The sequence below is a fragment of the Spermophilus citellus genome, assembly GCF_964194105.1.
Source record: "Spermophilus citellus genome assembly, chromosome: 6".
In the NCBI taxonomy this organism is placed as follows: domain Eukaryota; kingdom Metazoa; phylum Chordata; class Mammalia; order Rodentia; family Sciuridae; genus Spermophilus; species Spermophilus citellus.
In genome coordinates, this window is record NC_138187.1 from 112,518,806 (window position 1) to 112,544,051 (window position 25,246).

General features: G+C 34.0%; 1 protein-coding gene across 1 annotated transcript in view; it reads right to left on the reverse strand.

The window, feature by feature from the left end:
* The window catches only part of DNAH14 (dynein axonemal heavy chain 14), a gene marked incomplete at both ends in the record, with an annotated part of 361,185 nt that overhangs the window by 165,830 nt on the left and 170,109 nt on the right, over nucleotides 1-25,246 (reverse strand). Inside the window, 7 exons of the mRNA XM_081298208.1 lie at nucleotides 1,652-1,784; nucleotides 3,024-3,182; nucleotides 6,716-6,832; nucleotides 9,397-9,626; nucleotides 11,746-11,812; nucleotides 23,482-23,734; nucleotides 24,478-24,686. Coding sequence (XP_081154334.1) covers nucleotides 1,652-1,784; nucleotides 3,024-3,182; nucleotides 6,716-6,832; nucleotides 9,397-9,626; nucleotides 11,746-11,812; nucleotides 23,482-23,734; nucleotides 24,478-24,686 — 1,168 coding nt within the window. The remainder of the gene's footprint in view (nucleotides 1-1,651; nucleotides 1,785-3,023; nucleotides 3,183-6,715; nucleotides 6,833-9,396; nucleotides 9,627-11,745; nucleotides 11,813-23,481; nucleotides 23,735-24,477; nucleotides 24,687-25,246) is intronic.

A 25,246-nucleotide genomic window follows, 5' to 3' on the forward strand; every position in this document is an offset into this window, starting at 1 on the left:
CCATTATGTGTCATTATCTAATTATGTGCATTACACAATTACAATGCACCAATAAAATATGAAAAAAAAACATTAAAATGCTTTTATACAACAAAAGAAACAATAGAATGAAGAAACAACTTATGGAATTGAAGAAAATATTTGCAAACCATACATTTGAGAAGGAGTTAGTATCCAAAATATATAAGGAACTCAAACTACTAGATAAAAAGAAAACAGTTAAAAAATGGTCACAACTCATTTCACAAAAGAAGACATACAAATAGCCAATTGGTTTATGGGAAAATATTCAATATCATTAGTCATCAGGAAAAGGAAAATCACAAGGACTGTGGAAGTAAAGGAACCCTTGTACACTGTCCATAGAAATGTAATTAGTATAGACATTCTGGAAAACAGTATGGAGGCTCCTCAAAAAACTACATCTAGAATTACTATATGATACAGCAATCCCATTTCTGCGTATATACCCCAAAGTACTGAAATCAGTATGTTGAATAGACATCTACATTTCAATGTTCACTGCAGCATTACTTACAATAGCCAAGATATGGCACTAACCACTAATCAGTGGATAAATGGATAAATAACATGTATATATACAAAATGGTATACTGTTCAGCCTTAAAAAGGATGAAATCTTATCATCTGTGACAACATAGAGGAACCTGGAGGACATTATGCCAAGAGATACAAGTCAGGCACAGAAAGACAAATAGTGCATAATCTCACTTATATTTGGAATATAAAAAAGATGAAGCAAAGGATAGAATGGTGGTTTCCAGAGGTAAGGAGGTGAGGTGGGAGGGAATGGTCAGAGAACAACGTTCAGTTAGATATAGGAATAAGATTTCAAGGTTTCTTGCATAGTGATGACTACAGTTAATACTAATGTATTGCCTATTTCAATATAGCAAATAAAAAAATTTAAATGTTCTCACTCTAAAAAATAGTAGTGAGGTGATAGATGTGTTAATTAGCTGAAGTAATCATTTCATAATGCATATCAAAACATACATCCCACAAATATATACAATTATTATTTTTAAGTGAGAGCATTTAAATTGAAAACATAAAGGGGAGATTAGGAAAATTCTTCTTTTGAATAACTCTGCATTTTTATATAATAGATTTACTTTTTTTTTAGTTTAATAAAAGTAACATTTGTTACAAAACATTGAGAAAATAATGATAACCAGAAAAAATTACTCATGGTCTTAACATTTTGGTGCATATTATTTCAGGCTTTTTTCTTTGCATATATTTTACACACATAGTTTATATATCATTCTGCAATTTTTCCTTGTGACTTTTTTATTACATAGAAATATATATGGGGCTGGGGTTGTAGCTCAGTGGTGGAGCACTTGCCTAGCACATGTGAGATTCTGGGTTCGATCCTCAGGACCACATAAAAATAAATAACTAAATAAAATATTATTCTGTTATTATACCTAATTAAAATACATTAAAAATTTATTAAAAAATAAAGGTATAAAATAAAAGAAATATATCATGATGGAATTTCAGGCAACTCATTGCATAGATTTGCTTTTTAAAAACAAGGCACACATATGTTAAAGCCAACATTTTTTATAAATAGAATCTAAATAATAGATGAATAAAACTTAAAGTTTAATATATATACAACCTTGATTTTTTGATCTCATTATGTAATAGGACATCTCCTAAAATTGACCCATATTTTATATCAAATGCTCCGGAGTTCTCTAACTTTTCAAGCATTTGGTTAATGGTAGCAGTTTTCCCAACACCACATTCTCCTAAGAGGGAAAAATATTTTAGGTTAGAATTACATGCCAGAAAATGACATATGTTAAATGACATATTAAAACGAACTAATAGTGTAACAGACCTGGTTTATTGGGATCCCCAGAGTTAGACCTCTAGCCTAGGTGTCTGAGGAAACAATAGCATTTTCCTTCATTTGAAATTTACTTGAAAAGGATGTTTTTGCTTTTCCCTTTTTAAAATGTGATACTGGCTAGGTAAGTGAGTTAATATGTATCCTTCTCAGAGTCTACATTATTTACATATTTTACAAAAGAATAGATAAGGAGCTAATGGGTTTTTAAAATTTGTTATTTTTATATATACATGACAGTAGAGTGCATTTTGACATACATACATATATTACAACCCATTCCAATTAGGATCCCATTCTTGTAGTTGTACATAATGTGGAGTTACACTGGTCGTGTATTCATTTAAGAGCAAAGGAAAGTTATATCTGATTCATTCTACTGTCTATATATTTTTATCTAATGTTCATTAAGCCCATCACAAATTGTTTTGCCTATAGCACACTAGAAATACTACATGAAATGAAATTCCTTGAGAACATTTGCTAAGACAATCGGAGGGAGAAATTTGATGATAAATTCTTTATTGAGGCAGAACAGGGACTCATGACTTGATAATTCACTAAATAATAATTCCTTAGATGAAATTAAAGGCAAGCTATGGTTACTTGAGAGTCACCCTGCTGGAATTCTTTGAATATGGAACCGGGAAAATGATACTACTTGCCTCTGGTGATGGACCATATAAGTTAGAAAACTGGAAAAGGTGATTAAGTTGAAATAAATGTTCAGAAACAATGGAAGCTATAGAGTGATTCCTTTGGTAAAAGTAAAAAAGTGAAAAATTTAGCTTCCGGTTGAGGAATTACATGTGTAGATTTAATTAAACCAATCAATGTTACCATTAGTGGACCTCCAAGGACCTCAGCCCACAGGCTATGGAGACCAGTTATATATTTACCCAGTAGTTCTACTGCTAGAATTTTCCTGAAGGTAATGAAAAGATGAAAAAGATTCACAATGTCCTCTACTAGAAAATATGTAGGGAAATGGGCATTTTATACACTGTTAGTAAGGATGTGAATTGATATAGTCACCAAAACTTTTCAGGACCTATTTTTTCCCATTTCACATGTTTGGACCAAGTAATATTTCCTCCTAACTCTAAAATACCCCTTCATTTACATTTTTTAAAAATACCTGTGAGAAGCACAGGGCAGGAATTCTTTAAGAGAAGGCTCATGAGAAAAGAAAGGCATGTTGTGTCTCTGGTAGCAACATAATTAATGTACTCTCCACATTCTATCATCTTCAATATGTTGTCACCAGATTCTTGAATGTCAGTCAGTAATGAAGTCCCTAAGTTAAAAAAGAAAAGTTTCTAATGACTTAGAAATATTAAACTAACATTTTGGGTACTTAATACTTTCTGAAAAAAATTCAACATATTATAAAGAAATTTAACTATTTTAAAGATTGACATTTTTAAAAGTTAAAAAGTAGCCAAACATAGGCAATTTGATGTAAAATAACACACACACAAACATAAATCCAAAAAGAAACTTTCTTATAAGCCATTAAAAGATTTTTTTTCTGATCAGTATCATTCCATTTAACAAATGTATCATGCAAAATTTTTCTTTTTTTTACTCAGTGCTCTAGTTATGGACATTTATGATGTTTTCAATCTTTTGCTATTACAAACAAGTCTGAGTTAAGTAATACACATATGTTATTTCACATATATGTGGACTAATTTTTTTTATAAGTAGAGTTCTGGATCAATATAAACTGTCATATGATATATAATTTGATGGATATTGACAAATTGCTCTCCAATATTTGAGAGTCTATGTCTTCATGCCTTCGTGAAAGGTATCAAACTTCTTGATCCTCACCAAAATTACAGGTAAAAATTATATCTAATTGTAGATTAACTTGAATTTCTCATATATGAATCAACTTTTTATATGTAAGAAGTGTTTATTTTTCTATGAATTGTTTATTTATATTCTTTATACTTTTACTTATAGTTTATCATTTTAAGGCATTCTTGGGCTTCATAAATATTTTAATATCTGCAAATAATAAAATCTAACTTTCTCCTTTTCAAATTTACATATCTAATTTTTTTCTCTTTTTTAACTGCATTGGTTAGCATCTTCAAAACAACATTAAGAGGTTGGGGCTGTAGTACAGTGACAGAGTACTTGCCTAGAATGTGTGAGGCATTGAGTTGGATCCTTAGCACCACATAAAAATAAACAAATAAAATAAAGGCATTCTGTCCATCTACAGCTACAAAAAATTTAAAAAAAACATTAAGTTGAAATGTTGGATTTTAATGAAAATGCTTCCTTTTCTCTTTAAGTAGGTTGTTTTTGTTGTCATTTTTCCTTCATAACTATTTTTATTTGTTCTTTTTAGATATATATGATAGTAGACTGTATTTAAACATGTTATACATACAGAGAGAACAATTTATTCTAATTAGTATTCCATTATTGCAGTTGTAGATGATGTGGAGTTACACTGGTCGTATTTGGCTGCATTTTTCATCTCTAGAGGGTCTGTTTGATTCTTTTTCAAATTGTGCCACATTTCCATAGTTTCTGATTCTTTTCAGGTATTTTCAAGCTTATTTTTTATTTCTTTAAACATAGTAAGTATGGATGTCTCAGAATATATAGCCAGTAATTCTAGTCATTCAAGTCTTGTTAATTTATGGTGATAATCTTGATTCTGCTAATTACCTTTAACTGAGTATTAAATTTGAAAATATTGTTTGTATGAATAATATATGATTTAGGAAAATAGTCCTATTAGCTTTTTAGTGGATGCTAGAAAATAGTCACAGATAACCTTAGTTCAAGATTTGAGGTTCCTTAGGTCACTCAGGATAGGGTATCTGGCCATGTAAGGGCTCGCTTAAGGTAGTTCACCTTTCCACAGAGGGGAGAGCCCTTAATAGGTCAGATTAAATTATACATGTTTGTGTGAGAGAGAAAGAGTGGAGGGAAAGAAGCTTTGGTTTTTGTCCTCCTTGAACATTTAACAGTCAACCTGACTGATAAAAAAACATGACTGTTTCAATCAAAATTATGTGTAGTTTGTTAAATAGATATTATATCCTCAATAAGCTGTATAAAGCATAATTTTCAGCACTGTTAATTAATCTTAATTACTACGCAATTCATATTTGAACTCCTCAAAGATTAGTGGAAATTGATGTAAAATATATAACTCAATCCACATGCAAAATGTTTTCTTTCAATAACTATTCCACCATGATAGTAGGAAAAGGAATTCTGCATCATGATTTATCACATCTGTGCTCAGTGATAACTCCATACAGTTTTAAGTCCAGGAGAAAGCACTTCATGTAGCTGTGGTGGATTTCTCCTTCAGTCAGCTTTCTATGCAATAATATCAAAAGGTGATTTTTTTCCTTAAGCATGTCTAAGATGCCCAATCTACATATTGTGGTTTACTACAGGGGAAACATGGTATTGTGACATTAAAATTATCATTACAAGTTTGGTTTAAAAGCTCAGGAGGGTTTTAATTGCTTCTATGTCCTTTGCATACAAGTAGGGTAAGTTGTCTCCAGAGAAGTGAATGTTTTAGATTTGGAGAAGGTGTTGAATTATAGGCAAATGATATTCAGTTATATTTCTATCTAGTGGCAAAAAGCTAAAGATAAAAATGCCCCCAATATTAGCACTAACATGAAATAGGATCTGTGATCTCTCACCAATGCTTATTGTGACAAAACAATGTACAATATAACTTTGGTATTTCCAACAAAAATAAATTTGAAATTAGAACTTTCTGGATGCCTATGATTCTGACAGCTCTGGTTGGTTTCTGTCAAAAACTCTTGCAACCAAACTTTGAAATTATTTGATGAGAGAAACCTGACTTCAGTTATTCATTTCAATTTCCATTCATTAAACTTCTTATACTGATTCTCCTCCTTGATGATGTGATTATATCCAAATAAGCCCAAGGTAAATTGAAAATGTTGTTAAGTCAAAAGCATTTGATACACCTAACCTACTTAACAGCATAGTTTAGTAACAGTGCACTGTAGAGTATTGGTTGTTTCCTCTTATATTCCTATGACTACTGCCACTGCCCAACATTGCAAAAGAGTATGATACTGCCTATTGCTAGTCTGAGAAGTGATCCAAATTTCAAATTCCAGTATTGCTAGTCTGAGAAGTGATCCAAATTTCAAATTCCAGATTTGAAGTATGGTTTTTACTGATTATGTGTTGCTTTCACACTACCATAAAGTTGAAAACTTGCAAGTTGAGGACCATCTGTATTTGTAAGAACTTGACAAGAAGCCTGACCATTAAGTTCCTGCCTTAAACTTCTTCCAAGCTCTTAAAGTGCAACAAGTTTCTATGTCTTTTTTTTTGTTTTATGTAGAAGCAGAAGATTGAGAATAAAAATAATTTAGCAAATATGGATGTTCACCAAACGATGGTATTTTTTTCTAATGAGTAGTTTCCTATATAATCAAGTGTAAGTTCTTACATACATACTTTTCCTATTTTAGATGTGAACCTTACCATTTTCTCCTTTCAATAATCATAGCTAATTGAAATAATAAATATTGTGATTAATAAGACTTTCAATGAACTCAGTTTTACAATGTGAAAATGACTCAAAATACTCCAGATTTCTCATAAAGTAGTATTCAAAAGTTATTTTTAAGGCACATTTTGTAAATGTGGATCCAAACTGGTCTCTACACAAATTTGGAATGTATTAATAATTAAATTTGCTGATATATAACTAATTTTACAAATACAGTATCCTCAGCATTTTGAAGAAATTACAAAAAATTACAAATTACAAGAAATTTGTATAATTACCCTTACCTCTTTGAATTAATGTCTGAATATTAGGAACTAAATCTGACCAAGGTATGAATTCACATTGTAGTATGTCCACAAAATACCCAAAGATAGACCGTTCACCAGTTGGTAGACTGATACCTACATTTGAGATTGATAAATAGATCCACATAAGAAAGAGATTTATTTAAGAATATGAACTCTAACTGAAATATATGATTATTAAGAAAGGTATGTCCAAATATATTAAATAAGTCTGTCTTTTTTCATAATATTTAATTGTATAAAAGCAAAAACTGATTAACTTTTTGTCCTTTTTATAATCCAGAAATTAAGGTGAATTTTGATCTGATAGCCTTGAAACCTTACCCTAAAGTTCTGTTTCTTATTATGTAAACACACATGATGTTTTTAAATTATAGAAATGTACTGGTTGTGGCTAAACCAATATATAAGAGAATATTGATACTTATTTGTAAATCACATGTATTTTTCCATTTTAAAAGTAATATATTTTCTCAGTAGAAAATTGTTGAAGATATTGAATAATGAAAAGCAAAATAATTAAGCCATTATTTTACCATACAAAGATAACAATGTTAATATTTAAAATGATAAATGTATATGTAAAACAGTGTTAACATACACCTTATAATTATTATTTTTGCCTGTTTCAATCTTTCAATTTCTTATAGAGACAAATTAAAAATCTCTTATAATTTTAGAATTATTTATTACCTGTTAGAATTCTATCAGATTTTGCTATTAAAACACTATATTGTTATATTTCTACAAGTTCATGGTTGTTTTATGTTTTGTGGGTTTTTTGTTTGTTTGTTTGTTTTGGTACTGGGGATTGAACTTGGCCACTGAGCCACATCCCCAGCCCTATTTTTTATTTTATTTTAGAGACAGGGTCACACTGAGTTACTTAGTGCCTCACGATATGCCTTTGCTGAGGCTGGCTTTGAACTCATGATCCTTCTGCCTCAATCTCCCAAGCCTCTGGGATTACACCTTGGCCAGCTAGGGTTGTTGTTTTTTAATGTAGTGTTTTTCTTGAATCCTCTTTAATCTTTTGGCATAAATTTTACTTTATCATATAGTATTGCTATTCTTTTTTTGTATTTGCATCACATATAATTATTAATTACTTTCTGCGTGCTTCAAATCAATATGCTATTTTATACATTGTTCTAACAAATTAAAAGTTGATTTTTTAATCCTATTTTTCAAAGACAACAAATACCTTAGTACACTTTAACAACTCATCGAAAATTCCTTTATTTTGTGTATAGCTTTTACATTTTTAATAAAACATTTCTAGTTTATGATCTGCCTGACAATAAATTAAGGTAGTTTATCTATCTTTAAAAGTTAGCAGGTGCTGAGATTGTGGCTCAGTGGTAAAGCACTTGTCTAGCAAGTGTGAGGCCTTGGGTTTGATCCTCAGCACCAAATAGAAGTAAATAAATAAAATGAAGGTATTGCATCCAAATACTTCTAAAGAATAAATTTTTTAAAAAAAGAGGCATAAAATTGAATAGTTAACTTCAATAACAAATTAACATGCAATGCTTTGAAATTAAAAGTTAGTTTCTATAGGAAATTACATAAAACTTGTCATCCAGATGTTTATATATATATGTGCATTTTTGACTGCTAGGATTGAACACAGGTCCTAGCAAAAACTATGCATGCGGTCTCTTATTGAGCTACACCTCTGCTCCCATCCAGTTGTCTTAAATGGAACTGTTTACAGTAATTCAGAAGACTGAATTAAGAATTAAGACTGCATTTATTGAGCACTTAACTATGTACCAGGCAGGCTCTATTCTACGTACCTAGCACATCACATTATTATTTCATTTTATAACTGAGATAATCAAAGATTAAAAATATTTAGTAGCCAAATATATTTGGGATATGGTTCAGTTGGTAGAGTCCTTGCCTTGCATGCACAAGGTCCTAGGTTCAATCCCCAGCACCACAAAAAAAAGATCCCATCTTTGTTTTACAAGGTTTTTCTAAATACATTCATATTTTGTCTCTTTTTGGTACCTGCATTAGCAATCTCTTTATCTATTCAAAGTTTCTTTAATCAGCAACAGCTAAATGGGAAGGGTTAGTATTTTAGGTTACTAGGATAGATTCCACCTGTTAGAACTGACCTATAAAGCACAAGACTTTATAAAATAACTCAGAATTAAAATAAAAATATAAGACTAAATATTCTGCTCCTGCAGAAGTTCCTGCTACATGGTGGTGTGGATAGTATGGATCGTTACACAGCTGATGGGCTAAGGCTGAGTTCATAGCTCTAAGGCTTTCCCTTTTGCTTCACTAGTGTTCTAGCTTCTCATTGCATCTAGAACCAATCAAGAATCTAATTTTCTTTAATCTCCTTTCATTAGCATAAAGGTGTTATTTCTTAATACTATTTTACCTTTAATCTTCACACTTCAAAAGATGGGCCTAGTCAATATAAGTACAATCATTGCTTCTAATTAATATTTTAAAATAAGCAAAATAGAGCTGGGCTGTGGCTCAGTGGTAGAGTGCTTGCCTGGCATGTGTGAGGTACTGGCTTTGATTCTCAGCACCACATATAAATAAATTAATAAATAAAGTAAAGGTCCATCAACAATTTAAAAACTATTTTAAAATAATAAGCAAAATAATGATTCCTCCCAGCCAGAACTTACCTCCTTGTGAATTGTCTTCAAATAATTCACGTACAAGTTTGTCAAAATCATAGGTTACTTCCGAAACAGAATCAGGCTCAAAAGCTGGATAATATAGTGTATCATCTTCATGTTCATCTTCATGCTTTAAACTTCCCCCAAATGCCCAAGTAAAAGCGAACACATAAAGCTTTTGAATCATTATTGTTAATTTATCAGGATTTTTCTCCAGATACCATAGATTTTCATTGCTGGGTAGAAATGAAAGGAAGGGTGAAGGCTTAGTTTTAGAAAGAAGCTCAGAAATTTCTTTCAATATATAAAAGTTTCATTTTTATTAAAAACTATAATATAGTTCAAGTGTTGACAGAAAAGTTTTAAAATTAATGTATAACTGTTCCTTTGATAAGTCATGTAAATTAGTTACTATTTTTAAAGTCCCATATGTGTAAGAGATCTGTAGTCAACCTTTATTTAATATATTCCTTTATATATTTTAAAATTTAATTTATTCAAACGTATCATTTTTATATTTTTAAAAGTATGTTTAACATACATTTTAATACATATATACATGTGTAGTTAATTTATGTACATATTTTAATTTAATGTATACACACATTTCATTTTTATTTTAGGCTAATTAAGTAGCTGCAAGTTTACTTGTCTTTTGAGAGAAAATATGATAATTCTTCACTTTATGTAGATATAAGCAAATAGTATTCACTTTATATTCTTCTCAGTCAAATCCTAGAGGTTGATTTAGTTTAATGTGGCTAATCCTGGGCAGGGTGAATCTGGCGAGTATTTTCTAGTCTAGGTCAACTCAAGTCACTCCTGGTTCGTGAAATTCAAGTCCTACTGTGATAAGGCTGGTGTTGATCAGGCTGGACAGAGATTTAAGCCTGATCTCAACACATTTTGTATATCACCAAACTGAAGTTTATTAGCAACCTTTAATGTACAAGCATTTACACAATCTTGTCTGAAATTTCTAGCCCTGTGTAATATGTGATAGTTCTTTTGGCAAATATTATTGAGTGGCTATAACATATCAGTTACTCTGAACAAAATCAGAATCCCCTTTTCACAGGAAAGGAAAATTAATACTAAATCACGATAAGAATAAAGAATAAAGAGTCAAGCATATCATGAAGAATAATAGCAGGGATAACTAATTTAGATTGCAGAAGTTAGGGAAGGTCTTTTTTGAAGCACCAGTTAAATTGATACCTGAAGAATGATTGGGCTTTGGCAAAACATAGAAGTATAGAATTTTGAGCAGAAGGGACACATGTGCCAAGACCCTGAAATCAAAGGATCACTGCTAGTTTGAGGAAGTGGAGGGAAACAAAAGCCAGTGTCACTGAAGCACAGTTAGAGGAAAGATTAGGTCATGACTCTGGAGAGATGGACAGGGACTTTTTAAACTAGCCAAGATATTTTTCTTCTACTCTGAGAGTAATGGGAAGTTATTAAGTTTATATTTTATAAATATTCTTTTATGGCTACTCAACTATTTCAAATTTTTTAAAAAATCTCCAATTGTGTTGAGAAATGACTAGAAGAATTGGGAAAACCAATTGGGAGTCTATTGCAACAGTATAGGAAAGAAATGATGGAAGTTTGGGCTCAGATGTCATAATCAAGACGGAGATAAGTGAATAGATGTGAAGGCAGAGCTGACAGTGGAAAGTTTATTTTTTAAAATTTATTTTTTAGTTTTTCATGGACACAACATCTTTATTTTATTTTTATGTGGTGCTGAGGATCGAACCCAGCGCCCCGTGCATGCCAGGCGAGTGTGCTATCCTTTGAGCCACATCCCCAGCCCCGGAAAGTCTATTTAGAATGTCTTCTTTTTCAAGAGTGAATGTGACATGAATGGTCTCAGAGACTCATAATGAGATGTAGGAAGGCCCCAATAGTAATGCTCATATCATAAAAAAAATAGCAGAAGAAATGTTACACTAATCAATATTCAAAGATATCATTTATTGAGCACTTAACTATGTACCAGGCAGGCTCTATTCTACGTACCTAGCACATCACATTATTATTTCATTTTATAACTGAGATAATCAAAGATTAAAAATATTTAGTAACCAAATATATTTCATAGCTCATAAATGACAGATTCATAAATTAAATTCATGTCATTTTATTCATTTTTCCAATATGTACAGAGACTGGACAGAAGTATCCATATAATCTTATTTTTAAAAAATTAGTATAAAAATATGGTGATTTGTGGACTTGAAGTGGATTTTGATATTATAAAATCACAAAAGTACTGGGGTGTTGACAAGTAATCCTGTATGTATTTGAGTATTTGGTTCCTACTAGATTTGTCCAATGAATGTAGCTGACCTCTTTTCTGGTTCCTTCAATTTGGTAGAATCTTTTGTTTCCTTAGTTGAAGTGTTATTCGGATCACCTTAAAAAGGAAAGAGTATTTTTGTACAATTAATAACAAACCTAAAATTTAGCTAGTTAATTCATGACGTTTAATTTATAACACTGTTTAGTGGACTGTCAGTAAGAGAATATCTTTTCACATACATCATTGTAGGCAGATTGTAGCTGTCTCCTCCCATCCCTACAAGTTACCCATTCCATAGAGGAACTCAGTTTAAATGATTATTCATTAGTCTTTTAAGCTTATTTTTTTCTTTTTAATATCTATTTTTTAATAATAAAGTAAAATATATTTCTCATGGGACATTGAGAAAATAGATAAAAGTATAAAGAAGAAAATAATGCTACCCATAATGCTATTACCCACCATTTTAGAACCATTAAAGTGTTAGTACCTTTCATTAAATGGGATGGATTCAAACTAAAAAGTTTTTTCTCAGCAAAAGAAATAATATGTGAGGTGAATAGGGAGCCTACATCCTGGGAACAAATTTTTACCCCTCACACCTCAGATAGAGCTCTAATCTCTAGGGTATACAAATAACTCAAAAAGCTAAACAAACAAACAAAATAAATAAATAACCCAATCAACAAATGGGCCAAGGACCTGAACAGACACTTCTCAGAAGAGGATATACAATCAATCAAAAAGTATACAAAAAAATTCTCATCATCTCTAGCAATCAGAGAAATGCAAATTAAAACTACTCTAAGATACCATCTCACTCCAGTAAGAATGGCAGCCATTAGGAAGTCAAACAACAACAAGTGCTGTGAGGATGCGGGGGAAAAAGGTACACTCATACACTGTTGGTGGGACTGCAAATTGGTGCAGCCAATTTGGAAAGCAGTATGGAGATTCCTTGGAAAGCTGGGAATGGAACCACCATTTGACCCAGCTATTCCTCTTCTTGGACATATACCCAATGGACCTAAAAACAGCATACTACAGGGACACAGCCACATCAATGTTTATAGCAGCACAATTCACAATAGTTAGATTGTGAAGCCAACCTAGATGCCTTTCAATGGATGAATGAATAAAAAAAAATGTGGCATATATACACAATGGAATATTACTCAGCACTAAAAAATAATAAGATCATGGCATTTGCAGGGAAATGGATGGCATTAGAGCAGATTATGCTAAGTGAAGTTACTCAATCTCCAAAAAAACAAATGCTGAATGACTTCTCTGATATAAGGGGGTGACTCAAAATGGGGAAGAGAGGAAGAGCATGGGAAGAAGATTACCTCTACATAGGAAAGAGGGGTGGGAGGGAAAGGGAGGGAGAAGGGGAATTGCATGGATGGTAGAAGGAGATCCTCATTGTTATACAAAATACATGTATGAAGATGTGAGAAAAAAAAGAATAGCATTACTCTAGATTAGGTAGAGAGAAGTGATGGGAGGGGAGAGGAGGGGTTGGGGAGATAGGAAGGATAATAGAATGAAACAGACATTATTATTACTGTGAATATATATGTGAATGCATGACCAATGTGATTCTGCAACCTGTATACTCAGAAAAATGAGATATTGTATCCCATCTGATTCAAATGTATGATATGTCAAGGTCATTGTACTGTCATGTGTAACTAATTAAAACAAATAAAAAAAATAAGATTCTTACTTTTCAGCTACTGTGAATAATGCTGCTATGAACGTTGGTGTAGAAATATCTGTTAAGAGTATTTGCTTCCAATTATTTTGGGTAAACACTAGAAGGGAAATTGCTGGGTCAAGTAGTGGTAATTCTATATTTAATTTTTTGAGGAACTGCCATACCATTTTCCATAGTGGCTGGATCATTTTACATTCTCATCAGTGATGTATGAAGGTTCCATTTTCTCCATATACATGCTAACACTTATTTTTTATTTATTAATAGTCATCCCAACAGGTGGGAAGTATTAACTCATTTCAATTTTCATATCCTTAATGATTAGTGATGTTGTGCATATTTTTTTTCATTTTTTTTAATTGGTTGTTCACAACATTACAAAGCTCTTGACATATCATATTTCATACATTAGATTGAAGTGGGTTATGAACCCCCAATTTTACCCCAAATGCAGATTGCAGAATCACGTCGGTTACACATCCACAATTTTACATAATGCCCTATTAGTAATTGTTGTATTCTGCTACCTTTCCTATCCCCTACTATCTCCCCTCCCCTCCCCTCCCATCTTCTCTCTCTACCCCATCTACTGTAATTCATTTCTCTCCTTGTTTATTTTCCCATTCCCCTCACAACCTCTTATATGTAATTTTGTATAGCAATGAGGCTCTCCCTTCATTTCCATGCAATTTCCCTTTTCTCTCCCTTTCCCTCCCATCTCATGTCTCTTTTTAATGTTAATCTTTTCTTCCTGCTCTTCCTCCCTGCTCTGTTCATAGTTGCTCTCATTATATCAAAGAAGACATTTGGTATTTGTTTTTTAGGGATTGGCTAGCTTCACTAAGCATAATCTGCTCTAGTGCCATCCATTTCCCTGCAAATTCTATGATTTTGTCATTTTTTATTGCTGCATAGTACTCCATTGTGTATAGATGCCACATTTTTTTTATCCATTCATCTATTGAAGGGCATCTGGGTTGGTTCCACAGTCTAGCTATTGTGAATTGTGCTGCTATGAACATCGATGTGGCAGTATCCCTGTAGCATGCTCTTTTAAGGTCTTCAGAGAATAGTCCGAGAAGGGCAATAGCAGGGTCAAATGGTGGTTCCATTCCCATCTTTCCCAGGAATCTCCAAACTGCTTTCCAAGTTGGCCGCACCAATTTGCAGTCCCACCAGCAATGTACAAGTGTACCCTTTTCTCCACATCCTCGCCAGCACTTGTTGTTGCTTGACTTCATAGTGGCTGCCAATCTTACTGGAGTGAGATGGTATCTTAGGGTGGTTTTGATTTGCATTTCTCTGACTGCTAGAGATTGTGAGCATTTTTTCATGTACTTGTTGATTGATTGTATATCCTCCTCTGAGAAGTGTCTGTTCAGGTCCTTGGCCCATTTGTTGATTGGGTTATTTGTTATCTTATTGTCTAATTTTTTGAGTTCTTTGTATACTCTGGATATTAGGGCTCTATCTGAAGTGTGAGGAGTAAAAATTTGTTCCCAGGATGTAGGCTCCCTATTTACCTCTCTTATTGTTTCTCTTGCTGAGAAAAAACTTTTTAGTTTAAGTAAGTCCCATTTGTTGATTCTTGTTATTAACTCTTGTGCTATGGGTGTCCTATTAAGGAATTTGGAGCCCGACCCCACAATATGTAGATCGGAGCCAACTTTTTCTTCTATCAGGCGCAGAGTCTCTGATTTGATATCAAGCTCCTTGATCCATTTTGAGTTAACTTTTGTGCATGGCGAGAGAAAGGGATTCAGTTTCATTTTGTTGCATATGGATTTCCAGTTTTCCCAACACCATTTGTTGAAGATGCTATCCTTCCTCCATTGCATGCTTTTAGCCCCTTTATCAAATATAAGATAGTTGTAACTTTGTGGATTAGTCTCTGTGTCCTCTATTCTATACCATTGGTCCACCCGCCTGTTTTGGTACCAGTACCATGCTGTTTTTGTCACTATTGCTCTGTAATATAGTTTGAAATCTGGTATCGCTATACCGCCTGATTCACACTTCCTGTTTAGAATTGCTTTTGCTATTCTGGGTCTTTTATTTTTCCATATGAATTTCATGATTGCTTTATCTACTTCTACAAGAAATGCCATTGGGATTTTGATTGGCATTGCATTAAACCTATAGAGAACTTTTGGTAATATCGCCATTTTGATGATGTTAGTTCTGCCTATCCATGAACAGGGTATATTTTTCCATCTTCTAAGATCTTCTTCAATTTCTCTCTTTAGGGTTCTGTAGTTTTCATTGTATAAGTCTATCACCTCTTGTGTTAGGTTGATTCCCAAGTATTTTATTTTTTTTGAGGATATTGTGAATGGAGTGTTTTTCCTCATTTCCGTTTCAGAAGTTTTGTCGCTGATATACAGAAATGCCTTTGATTTATGCGTGTTGATTTTATATCCTGCCACTTTGCTGAATTCATTTATTAGTTCTAGTAGTTTCTTTGTAGACCCTTTTGGGTCTTCTAGGTATAGAATCATGTCATCTGCAAATAGTGATAATTTAAGTTCTTCTTTTCCAATTTTTATGCCTTTAATTTCTTTCGTCTGTCTAATTGCTCTGGCCAGTGTTTCGAGAACTATATTGAATAGAAGTGGTGATAGAGGGCATTCCTGTCTTGTTCCGGATTTTAAAGGGAATGCCTTTAACTTTTGTCCATTCAGAATGATGCTAGCCTGAGGCTTAGCATAGATAGCTTTTACAATGTCGAGGTAAGTTCCTGTTATCCCTAGTTTTTCTAATGTTTTGAACATAAAGGGATGCTGTACTTTGTCGAATGCTTTCTCTGCATCTATCGAGATGATCATATGGTTCTTATCTTTAAGTCTATTGATGTGGTGAATAACATTTATTGATTTCCATATATTGAACCATCCTTGCATCCCAGGGATGAATCCTACTTGATCATGGTGCACTATTTTTTTGATGTGTTTTTGTATTCGATTCGCCAGAATTTTATTGAGGATTTTTGCATCTAGGTTCATTAGAGATATTGGTCTGTGGTTTTCTTTCTTTGAGGTGTCTTTGTCTGGTTTCGGAATCAGGGTGATGTTGGCCTCATAGAATGAATTTGGAAGAGCTCCCTATTTTTCTATTTCCTGAAATAACTTGAAAAGTATTGGTATTAATTCTTCTTTAAAGGTTTTGTAAAACTCCGCTGTATACCCATCCGGTCCTGGGCTTTTCTTGGTTGGTAGTCTTTTGATGGCTTCTTCAATTTCATCCATTGATATTGGTCTGTTCAAATTGTGTGTATCCTCCTGACTCAGTCTGGGCAAATCATATGACTTAAGAAATTTATCGATGTCTTCACTATCTTCTATTTTATTGGAATATAGGTTTTCAAAATAATTTCTAATTGTCTTCTGTATTTCTGTAGCATCTGTTGTGATATTGCCTTTTTCATCCCGTATGTTAGTAATTTGAGTTCTCTCTCTTCTTCTCTTCGTTAGCATGGCTAAAGGTCTGTCGATCTTATTTATTTTTTCGAAGAACCAACTTTTAGTTTTGTTAATTTTTTCAATAGTTTCTTTTGTTTCAATTTCATTGATTTCCGCTCTGATTTTAATTATTTCTTGCCTTCTGCTACATTTGCTGTTGTTTTGCTCTTCCTTTTCTAGGGCTTTGAGATGAAGTGTGAGCTCATTTATTTGTTGGTTTTTTCTTTTTTTGAGGAATGACCACCAGGCGATGAATTTTCCTCTTAAAACTGCTTTCATTGTGTCCCACGGATTCCGATATGTTGTGTCTGTATTTTCATTTATCTCTAAGAATTTTTTGATTTCCTCTTTTATGTCTTCTGTAACCCATTGATCATTCAGTAACATATTGTTCATTTTCCATGTGATGTAGGATTTTTCCTTCCTTCTTTTATCATTGATTTCCAGTTTCACACCATTATGATCAGATAAAATGCAAGGTATTATCTCCACCCCTTTATATTTACTGAGGGTCGCCCTATGGCATAATATATGGTCTATTTTTGAAAAGGATCCATGTGCTGCTGAGAAAAAAGTATATCCATTTGATGATGGTTGATATATTCTATATATGTCATTTAAGTCTAGGTTATTGATTGTGATATTGAGTTCTATAGTTTCTTTATTCAACTTTTGTTTGGAGGATCTGTCCAATGGTGAGAGAGGTGTGTTGAAGTCACCCATAATAATTGTGTTGTGGTCTATTTGATTCTTGAACTTGGGGAGAATTTGTTTTATGAATGTCGCAACACCATTATTTGGTGCACAAATATTGATAATTATTATGTCTTGTTGGTGAATGGTTCCTTTTAACAGTATATAATGTCCTTCTTTATCCCTTTTGATTAACTTAGTCTTGAAGTCGATTTTATTCGATATGAGGATGGCCACCCCTGCTTGCTTTCGAGGACCATGTGCATGGTATATTTTTTCCCATCCTTTCACCTTCAGCCTGTGTATGTCTTTTCCAATCAGATGTGTCTCCTGGAGGCAGCATATTGTTGGATTTTTTTTTTTTAATCCATGATACCAGCCTATGTCGCTTTATTGGAGAGTTTAAGCCATTAACATTCAGAGTTACTATTGATATATGGTTTGTACTTCCATCCATGTTTGATTACTTATCCTTTTTTTAAAAAAATTTAGTTTGTTTCTCCATGATTATCTTTCCCCTCGCCCTCTGTCTTTACCGAGGCACTTCCTACTGATGGTTTTGGTTATTGTTTTTCATTTCTTCCTCGCGTAGTGTTTTGCTCAAAATGGTTTGCAATGCTGGTTTTCTGGCTGCAAATTCTTTTAACTTTTGTTTATCATGAAAGGTTTTTATTTCGTTGTCATACCTGAAGTTTAATTTTGCTGGATACAGAATTCTTGGTTGGCATCCATTGTCTTTCAGTGTTTGAAATACATTGTTCCATGACCTTCTTGCTTTCAGTGTCTGTGATGAAAAATCCTTTGTTAACCTTATTGGTTTACCCCTGAATGTAATCTGTCTCCTTTCTCTTGTAGCTTTTAATATTTTCTCTTTGTTCTGTATATTGGATATCTTCATAACAATGTGTCTTGGCGTTGGTCTACTGTGATTTTGTGTGCTCGGTGTCCTGTATGCATCTTCAATTTGTATATCTGTTTCCTTTTTTATTTCTGGAAAGTTTTCTGTAATTATTTCATTCAGCAGGTTACTCATTCCCTTGGTTTGAATCTCTGTACCTTCTTCTATCCTGATGACTCGTAAGTTTGGTTTTTTTATGTTATCCCATAACTCTTGGATGTTTTTCTCGTGATTTTTTACCAGCCTTTCTGAGTTGGCTAGACTCTTCAAGATGATATATTTTGTCTTCATTATCTGACGTTCTGGCTTCTACTTGCTCCACTCTGTTAGTGATACTCTCAATTGAGTTTTTAATTTGGTTTATCGTTTCCTTCATTTCTAGAATTATTGTTTGATTATTTTTTATAATCTCTATCTCCTGATAAAGATGCTTAACTTCTTCTTTTATCTGTTTATGTAATTCATTCTCAATGTGTTCTTTCGCTGCTTGAATTTGCTGTCTTGTATCCTCTTTAAGGTTCCATTCCATCTGTCTAAGGTGTTCCTTGAGTTCTTTATATGACCATTTTTCTGATGACTCTAGGTCCTCCTGAATATTTAGGCTGTCCTGCATTGTTTGTACTCCTTTTCTTCCTTGCTTTTTGAAGCTGCTCATGTTACTTCTTGTTCTGTTTGACTGCTGAGTTACTGTTTACTCCTATAAATTTGTTAGATGCTTGGGAGGAAAGGTATTAGAAGGGAAGGGAAGAAGTCACTAAAGAGAATGAGAGTAAGCAGGTAGAGTTCAAGGAAGGGGGGATAAGATAATTGAAAAGAAATGAAAAGACAAAAGAAGAAAAAAAATAGGAATAAAAAAAGAAAAAAAATTTTAAAAAAAATTAAATTAAAATTAGAAGAAAAAAAATTAAAAAAAATTGTAAAAAAAAATTAAAAAAACAACAAGAAAGAAAAATGAAAATGAAAGAAAAACCCAAATCAAAAAAAAAAATAGAAAAGAAAAAAAAAAACTAATAAATGCAGTCTTAGAGTTTGATTAACTTCTCTTCCAGTAGGTGGTGCTGTGCCCACCAGGCCAAGTTTCTCCTGTCAATACGCGGGAACCAATCACTGTGCAGCGGCTCCTCCCAGACTGGGCGAGTCTCCAATCCTGAGTGCCTAGGGCCTCCTCTTGTGTCTAGTCACTTCCCACTTTTCCTCTAGCCAGGCCCCTCTTACGGGTGCCACTCACCACAATAATGGCTACACGCCAGGTCTGCTCCCGGGAGCCCTGTTTTCATGAACGACTGGGCACACTTTTCCAGTTTGCCATTCCCTCAGACCCTAAGTTTGTAGAGTTTGGGGCTGAGAATCCTCAGCGAATTTTACTTGCCCTCCGGTAGCCACTCTCCCAGTAGCTGGTGCAAGAGATCTCAGCTGTCAGAACTGGTGGGAGCGGTAGTTCCGCGCCGGGTGTCCCGCGCCACCTCTGATTCCCTGGGTCTGGCTATCGTGCTCACGGGAGAGCTGGGAGGGGCCCTTATGGGAGAGCTGGGAGGGGCCCTTAAGGTTTCCCCGATGTGTGGAGAGGGAAGGCTAGGGAATTACACACCTGTAGCCGCAGGTTTCAATGAAGTTATCTCCTCCGCCGCAGTCTGATGACATCAGTTCTCTGCCATGGTGGTATCTCTTGCAAATGGCGACAGTTCGTTTCCCTTTGCTGGTCGACCACTGCAACAGGTGGGTCCTTACTGTCTCTCCCAAGCCCCGTTTCAAACCTGTGGCCACTACTTATGAAGGCTCGGTAGGCATTTACCTCCGTAGGATGAGAAGGGCTGACCAGTTGTTTCAGCCGGATGGATTAGTGCTGAGTCACAGCTGTTTGTCTGCGGGAAGCAGGCGAACAGGAGCTTGAATTCAGCCGATCCGGGCTCAGAGTGTGTTCTGAGAGGCCCAGACTGTTCGCCCCAGATCCACGTCATCTCAGCATTGCCTAGTGATCCTGAGCAAACAGATTTAGGTTTTTTACGACTCCCTATGCCTGCACAGCTGAAGAGGTCAGAGACTTGATCTCTCTGCGCCCGCCGCCATGTTGGAATCCTCCTGTTGTGCATATTTTAATGTGCTTGTTGGTCATATGTCTATCTTCTTTGGAGAAATGTCTATCATCATTTGCCCATTTTAAAAATGGTTGTTGATTTTTTTGTTGCTGATGAGTAGTATGAGTTCTTTATATATTCTGGATATTAATCTCTATAAAATAAATGCTTTGAAAATTCCCATTTTGTGAGTTATCTTTTCTGTTGATAATGACTTTTTATGCTCAAAAGATTTTAATTCAGATGAGGTCTAATTTTTCTTTTATTTTTTGATTGTGATTGACTTTGATGTTACATCAGTGCTGTACTGTCAGCTTTCTTTTGCTATACTTTGCAAGGTGACAAATAAAATGAATCTGACGAATCTTTGTGCCATCTCTTTGGAATAGGATGTCTCCAATTAATGATCCAAAAGAGAAAATGTGTCAAATATAAAATGAGATTCAGGCCCCAAATTATATATTAGGACTAACCATTCTTATTCAGCAATTATAAGAGATAATAAAACATCCAATATATACCAATGAATGAATTTCTGCAAGGTTACATAATTGCTAGTAGTTGAGAAAGTAAAGGGCAATCTTTGGATTAAATTTCCATCTTCTACTAGATGATTCTACTTCCATGTTCCTCCTAATTACATCTTCATTCTTCCCAAAATTTAAGATCATGATTTCTGCTCTCAAATGAACCCTCAATGTAAACAGTAAATTTTTAAAATTTATTCTTAAGGAATATGCTCTCACATCCCCACAATGACCATTCAGTTTTTCCCACATACTTCAAGCCAACATTTCACCTCCCTCAACTCAATAGAGATAACTTTGGCTCTAATTTTATGAGAAAAAAATTGAAATCATTATAGATGATCTTTTTCAACTTTCTACCTCCTTATTCTTCTAGAAGAGACAGTCTTTCTGGCATTGTAGCTATATTTGGGACTATTACTTAATTCAGTTTGTGTAGCCTATTGTCATCCTCTAGGATCTGTTTCTGCTGGCTGCAGACTAATAAATTAAACTGAGATGCAAAGGAGATGCCATTCCTGAATCCTTAAAATCTTTAAGGGTAGCATTAATTTCTACCATCCTCTCCCCACAAACCTGAAAGTGACACTTTTAAAATTATTATTTAGAGACAATTCAGACGGAATTTCAGAGATTTCCATTTGACCTTTCCCACTATATATTTTTTATCCCAGTCTAAAGACCCCATTTGGTCAAAGGATTAAGTACATTAAATCCAGTTATATATTTTGGGATCAGGAAAATAACCAGGAGGTGGGGTCCTAGTGAACTCTATCTAGTAAACTGAACTTTGGTCAGAATTCTGTACATCATTTATTCCCTAGTCCTCATATGAATGGTCTCTAATTGAGATGGACATGAAGATGCCTTTGGTTTCTGGATATTAATGTCAAGTCAGACCCTCTGTCCTACAATTCTAAAATTCTTTTGAATATGCTTCATTCTCTAGTGGAAGTCACCCAAATAAATGGCTGTAGTTCCCTTCGGAGAAGAACCAGTACCATTATTTTTGTAAATGTGTTCCATTTTATTTTAGAGGGTCCCAACCTTCTGTTTTGTCAATGGCTCTAAACCTGAAACATAGCTCAGTTCTGGAAATGGACAAGAGATTATAATGGCTTACTGGAGCAACTACTCTTAACCTCCTGGACACTCATCCTTGATTTCTTCTCATGACACAAGCTTCTGGTACCTTGTTGCCGGCACATATGTTTCACTCCTGATGATTCTATATTCTATTACTTATCTTCATAACTCTCTGAAACTCATATCTTCCCTGCTCCTTTCATCTGTTTCTGGAGGTTAAGGACCACTATTTGGCCTTTATTTTCCAGGGTCCTATTATCTTCATTGCTATCATTAAATCTTGTTCAGTTTCTGGTCTACAGAGAGCCATCATTGAAACTTTTAGTAATGTATTCCTCAGAGGGTTGAAGGAGGTCTGGGGTTTTAAAAACTGGAGTAATTATTTGCTCTTATGCCTCCACCCTAAGTGTTGGAGTTATCCACTTAGTTTTCTCTGGAGTTGACCACTCTGATTTCTAAGTCCTGGTCCTGAGTTTTTATTGCCCTCTGTCTTAGGACCTTAAAAACCTCTTTGTATGTTATATAGGAGGACTTCTAGAGGAGTTTCTAACATCTCTAACCAGATTACAGATATGCTTTTTTTAAAAAAAATTGTTGCTGAGGATTGAACCCAGGGCCTTGTGCATGCAAGGCAAGCACTCTACCAACTGAGCTATTTCCCCAGCCCACAGATAACAGATATGCTTATTTAACCTTGTAGTTCTGTCAGCCATTTTTTCATATATTTTCTTCTCTCTCTCTCTCTCTCTCTCTCTCTCTCTCTCTCTCTCACACACACACACACACACACACACACACACACATACATATACTATATTCTTAATCTGTCTTTTACAATTAATAACCTCTCTTTTTTATTGGTCAAGATGACTTTCACTCTAAAATAAAATTAGGATGGATATTTGAGTTGCCTTTATTCATAATGCTATACTGATTTCTAAATCTACTTGTTTCTCCTTATATATGTTTTACTACTTTGCATATTTATGATTTTGTATGATTAAAACTTACAATTAGAATTTTTAACAGTTTTCCCTATTAACTCAAAGAATTGTTGAAACATGGCAAAAAAAAATCTTCCCTAATAGAAAACCTCAAAGGGTTCTTCAGGTTTTTTTGTCATCTTATAATATTGTGTATGATTTTAATTTACTTTTATTGATATGCTCCCCATGAAGGATTTTTAGTTTGTTCCATGTGCATATTTGCTGTTGGTCCAAATAAATTGAAAATTTCTGGCTTCATTTTCTTTTACAGAAGATGATAAATTGCCATTGACTGGCAAAGCTGTAATATCATTAATGTGACTTAGGGGGAAAAACTCACCTTCTCCAAATCCTCCGTTTCTACTCATGAATTCAAAGAAAGCATCAAGAATTCTGCAGAGAGTTATAATAACTGTTATGTCCTGTACAGGAAATGGCTGAAATTTCTGATGCTTCTTTATAAATTTTAGTCCATCAGTGACACTTTTGTGAATCAAGAATTCAAGACAATCCACTCCTGATTGATTCATGATTTTAGAGGTTTTTGAAAGCCATGACTTGACATAAGGCTCCCATCCCAGATCAACAGGATCCTAATAATAAAAAGCATAAGAAAATCTTAAGTAAATTAAAAAATATGCTGTCCTCCTACTTTCTTTTTGCTTTATCAGTGTCCTCTGCCAAATATGGCTTAGAGTTATTATTCATTAAAGGGCAAGTGGTCAAAAACAGCTCAAGTAATTATCATTCTCTGGAATGATATATGTTTCTGACCATAGTTTTATCAGACAACAGGCAATTGGAGGAGTATGTGTAGGGAGGTGTATTGAGGCAGTGTATGTGGTGAGGGGAACTGCTTACCTAGAAGTAATCCTGGACTTAATTAGCTATATTATAGCACAGAGCTAATCATAGCTAATAATTAATTTCATTTATAGAATATACTTATTTTTTTGTGGTGTCTTTTACCTCCTCACTACTGTCTTGGCAATGTGTTTTCCAAGTTCTAAGAGTAAGAAAAGGTCTCGGGGAAATATTTCTTCTGTTGGAAAATTAGTTCACACCAGTAGCCTAACCTGTCTAATTGAAAGCACTACTTACAGTTGGGGAAAATATTGACACTTCAATTATTGAGAGTAATTGAATTAAGTAATAAATGCATTCATATTCAATTCTAGATTATGAGACTTTGGGGTCACAAAACTTCTGAACTACTGGGTTGTGCTTCTGGATCCAGAGGTAAAAGTAAAATAAACATTAAAGTGCTATCAATAGTGACTGGCTACTATCCTAAACAACATGTTTTCTTTGTTAAGAAAATTTTTTGAAAACTTACCATATATATCATTGCACACCGGCTAACAGTAGCAGGACTGGCCTGAGAGAGAGTATCCATTTCAAAAATAACTCTTATCTTGCTAGTTAAAACTATTCTCTCACTGTTTGCTAGGAACAGTGTTCTAGTTTCATCAAACACAGAATTTAGATTCTCTATCCACAAAGTATCCACTGGACCATCTAAGATAATCCACTGCCAGTCAAAATCTAGAGAGAAAAATAAGGTAAAAGGTAATATAACCGAGAATAATCTCTATTTTTATTACAATCTTGCAAATTTTCTGTTTTAGAGTATATTTTCTAAAATGAAAAATTGTCTTAGAAAACACTAGGTATTGTTTAGACATGAATTGGATAATTAATCTTTAAAATGTGGATAGAAGACCGATTTATGATCTTTTTCATAATAATATGATTTGTAAGTATGTCAGTCAGCTTTTCATTGTTGTGATTCAAACACTTGACAAAAACAATTTAGAGGAGGTAAAGTTTATTTTGGATTCACAGTTTCAGAGATTTAGTCAATGGTCAGCTGATTCCATTGCTCTGGGCCTGTCAGTGAGGCAGAGCATTGTGGTGAAAAGAGTGTGGTGGAGGAAATTTTCTCAGCTCATGGCAGTTGGGAAGCAGAGAGACTGAGCAAGGAGTCAGGGACAAAATATCATCACAAATGGCATGCCCTCAGTGCCCTACTTCCTCCAGCCATGCCCCTCCTGCCTACAGTTACCACCAAATGATACTTAAATTATTAATCCATCAAATGAACT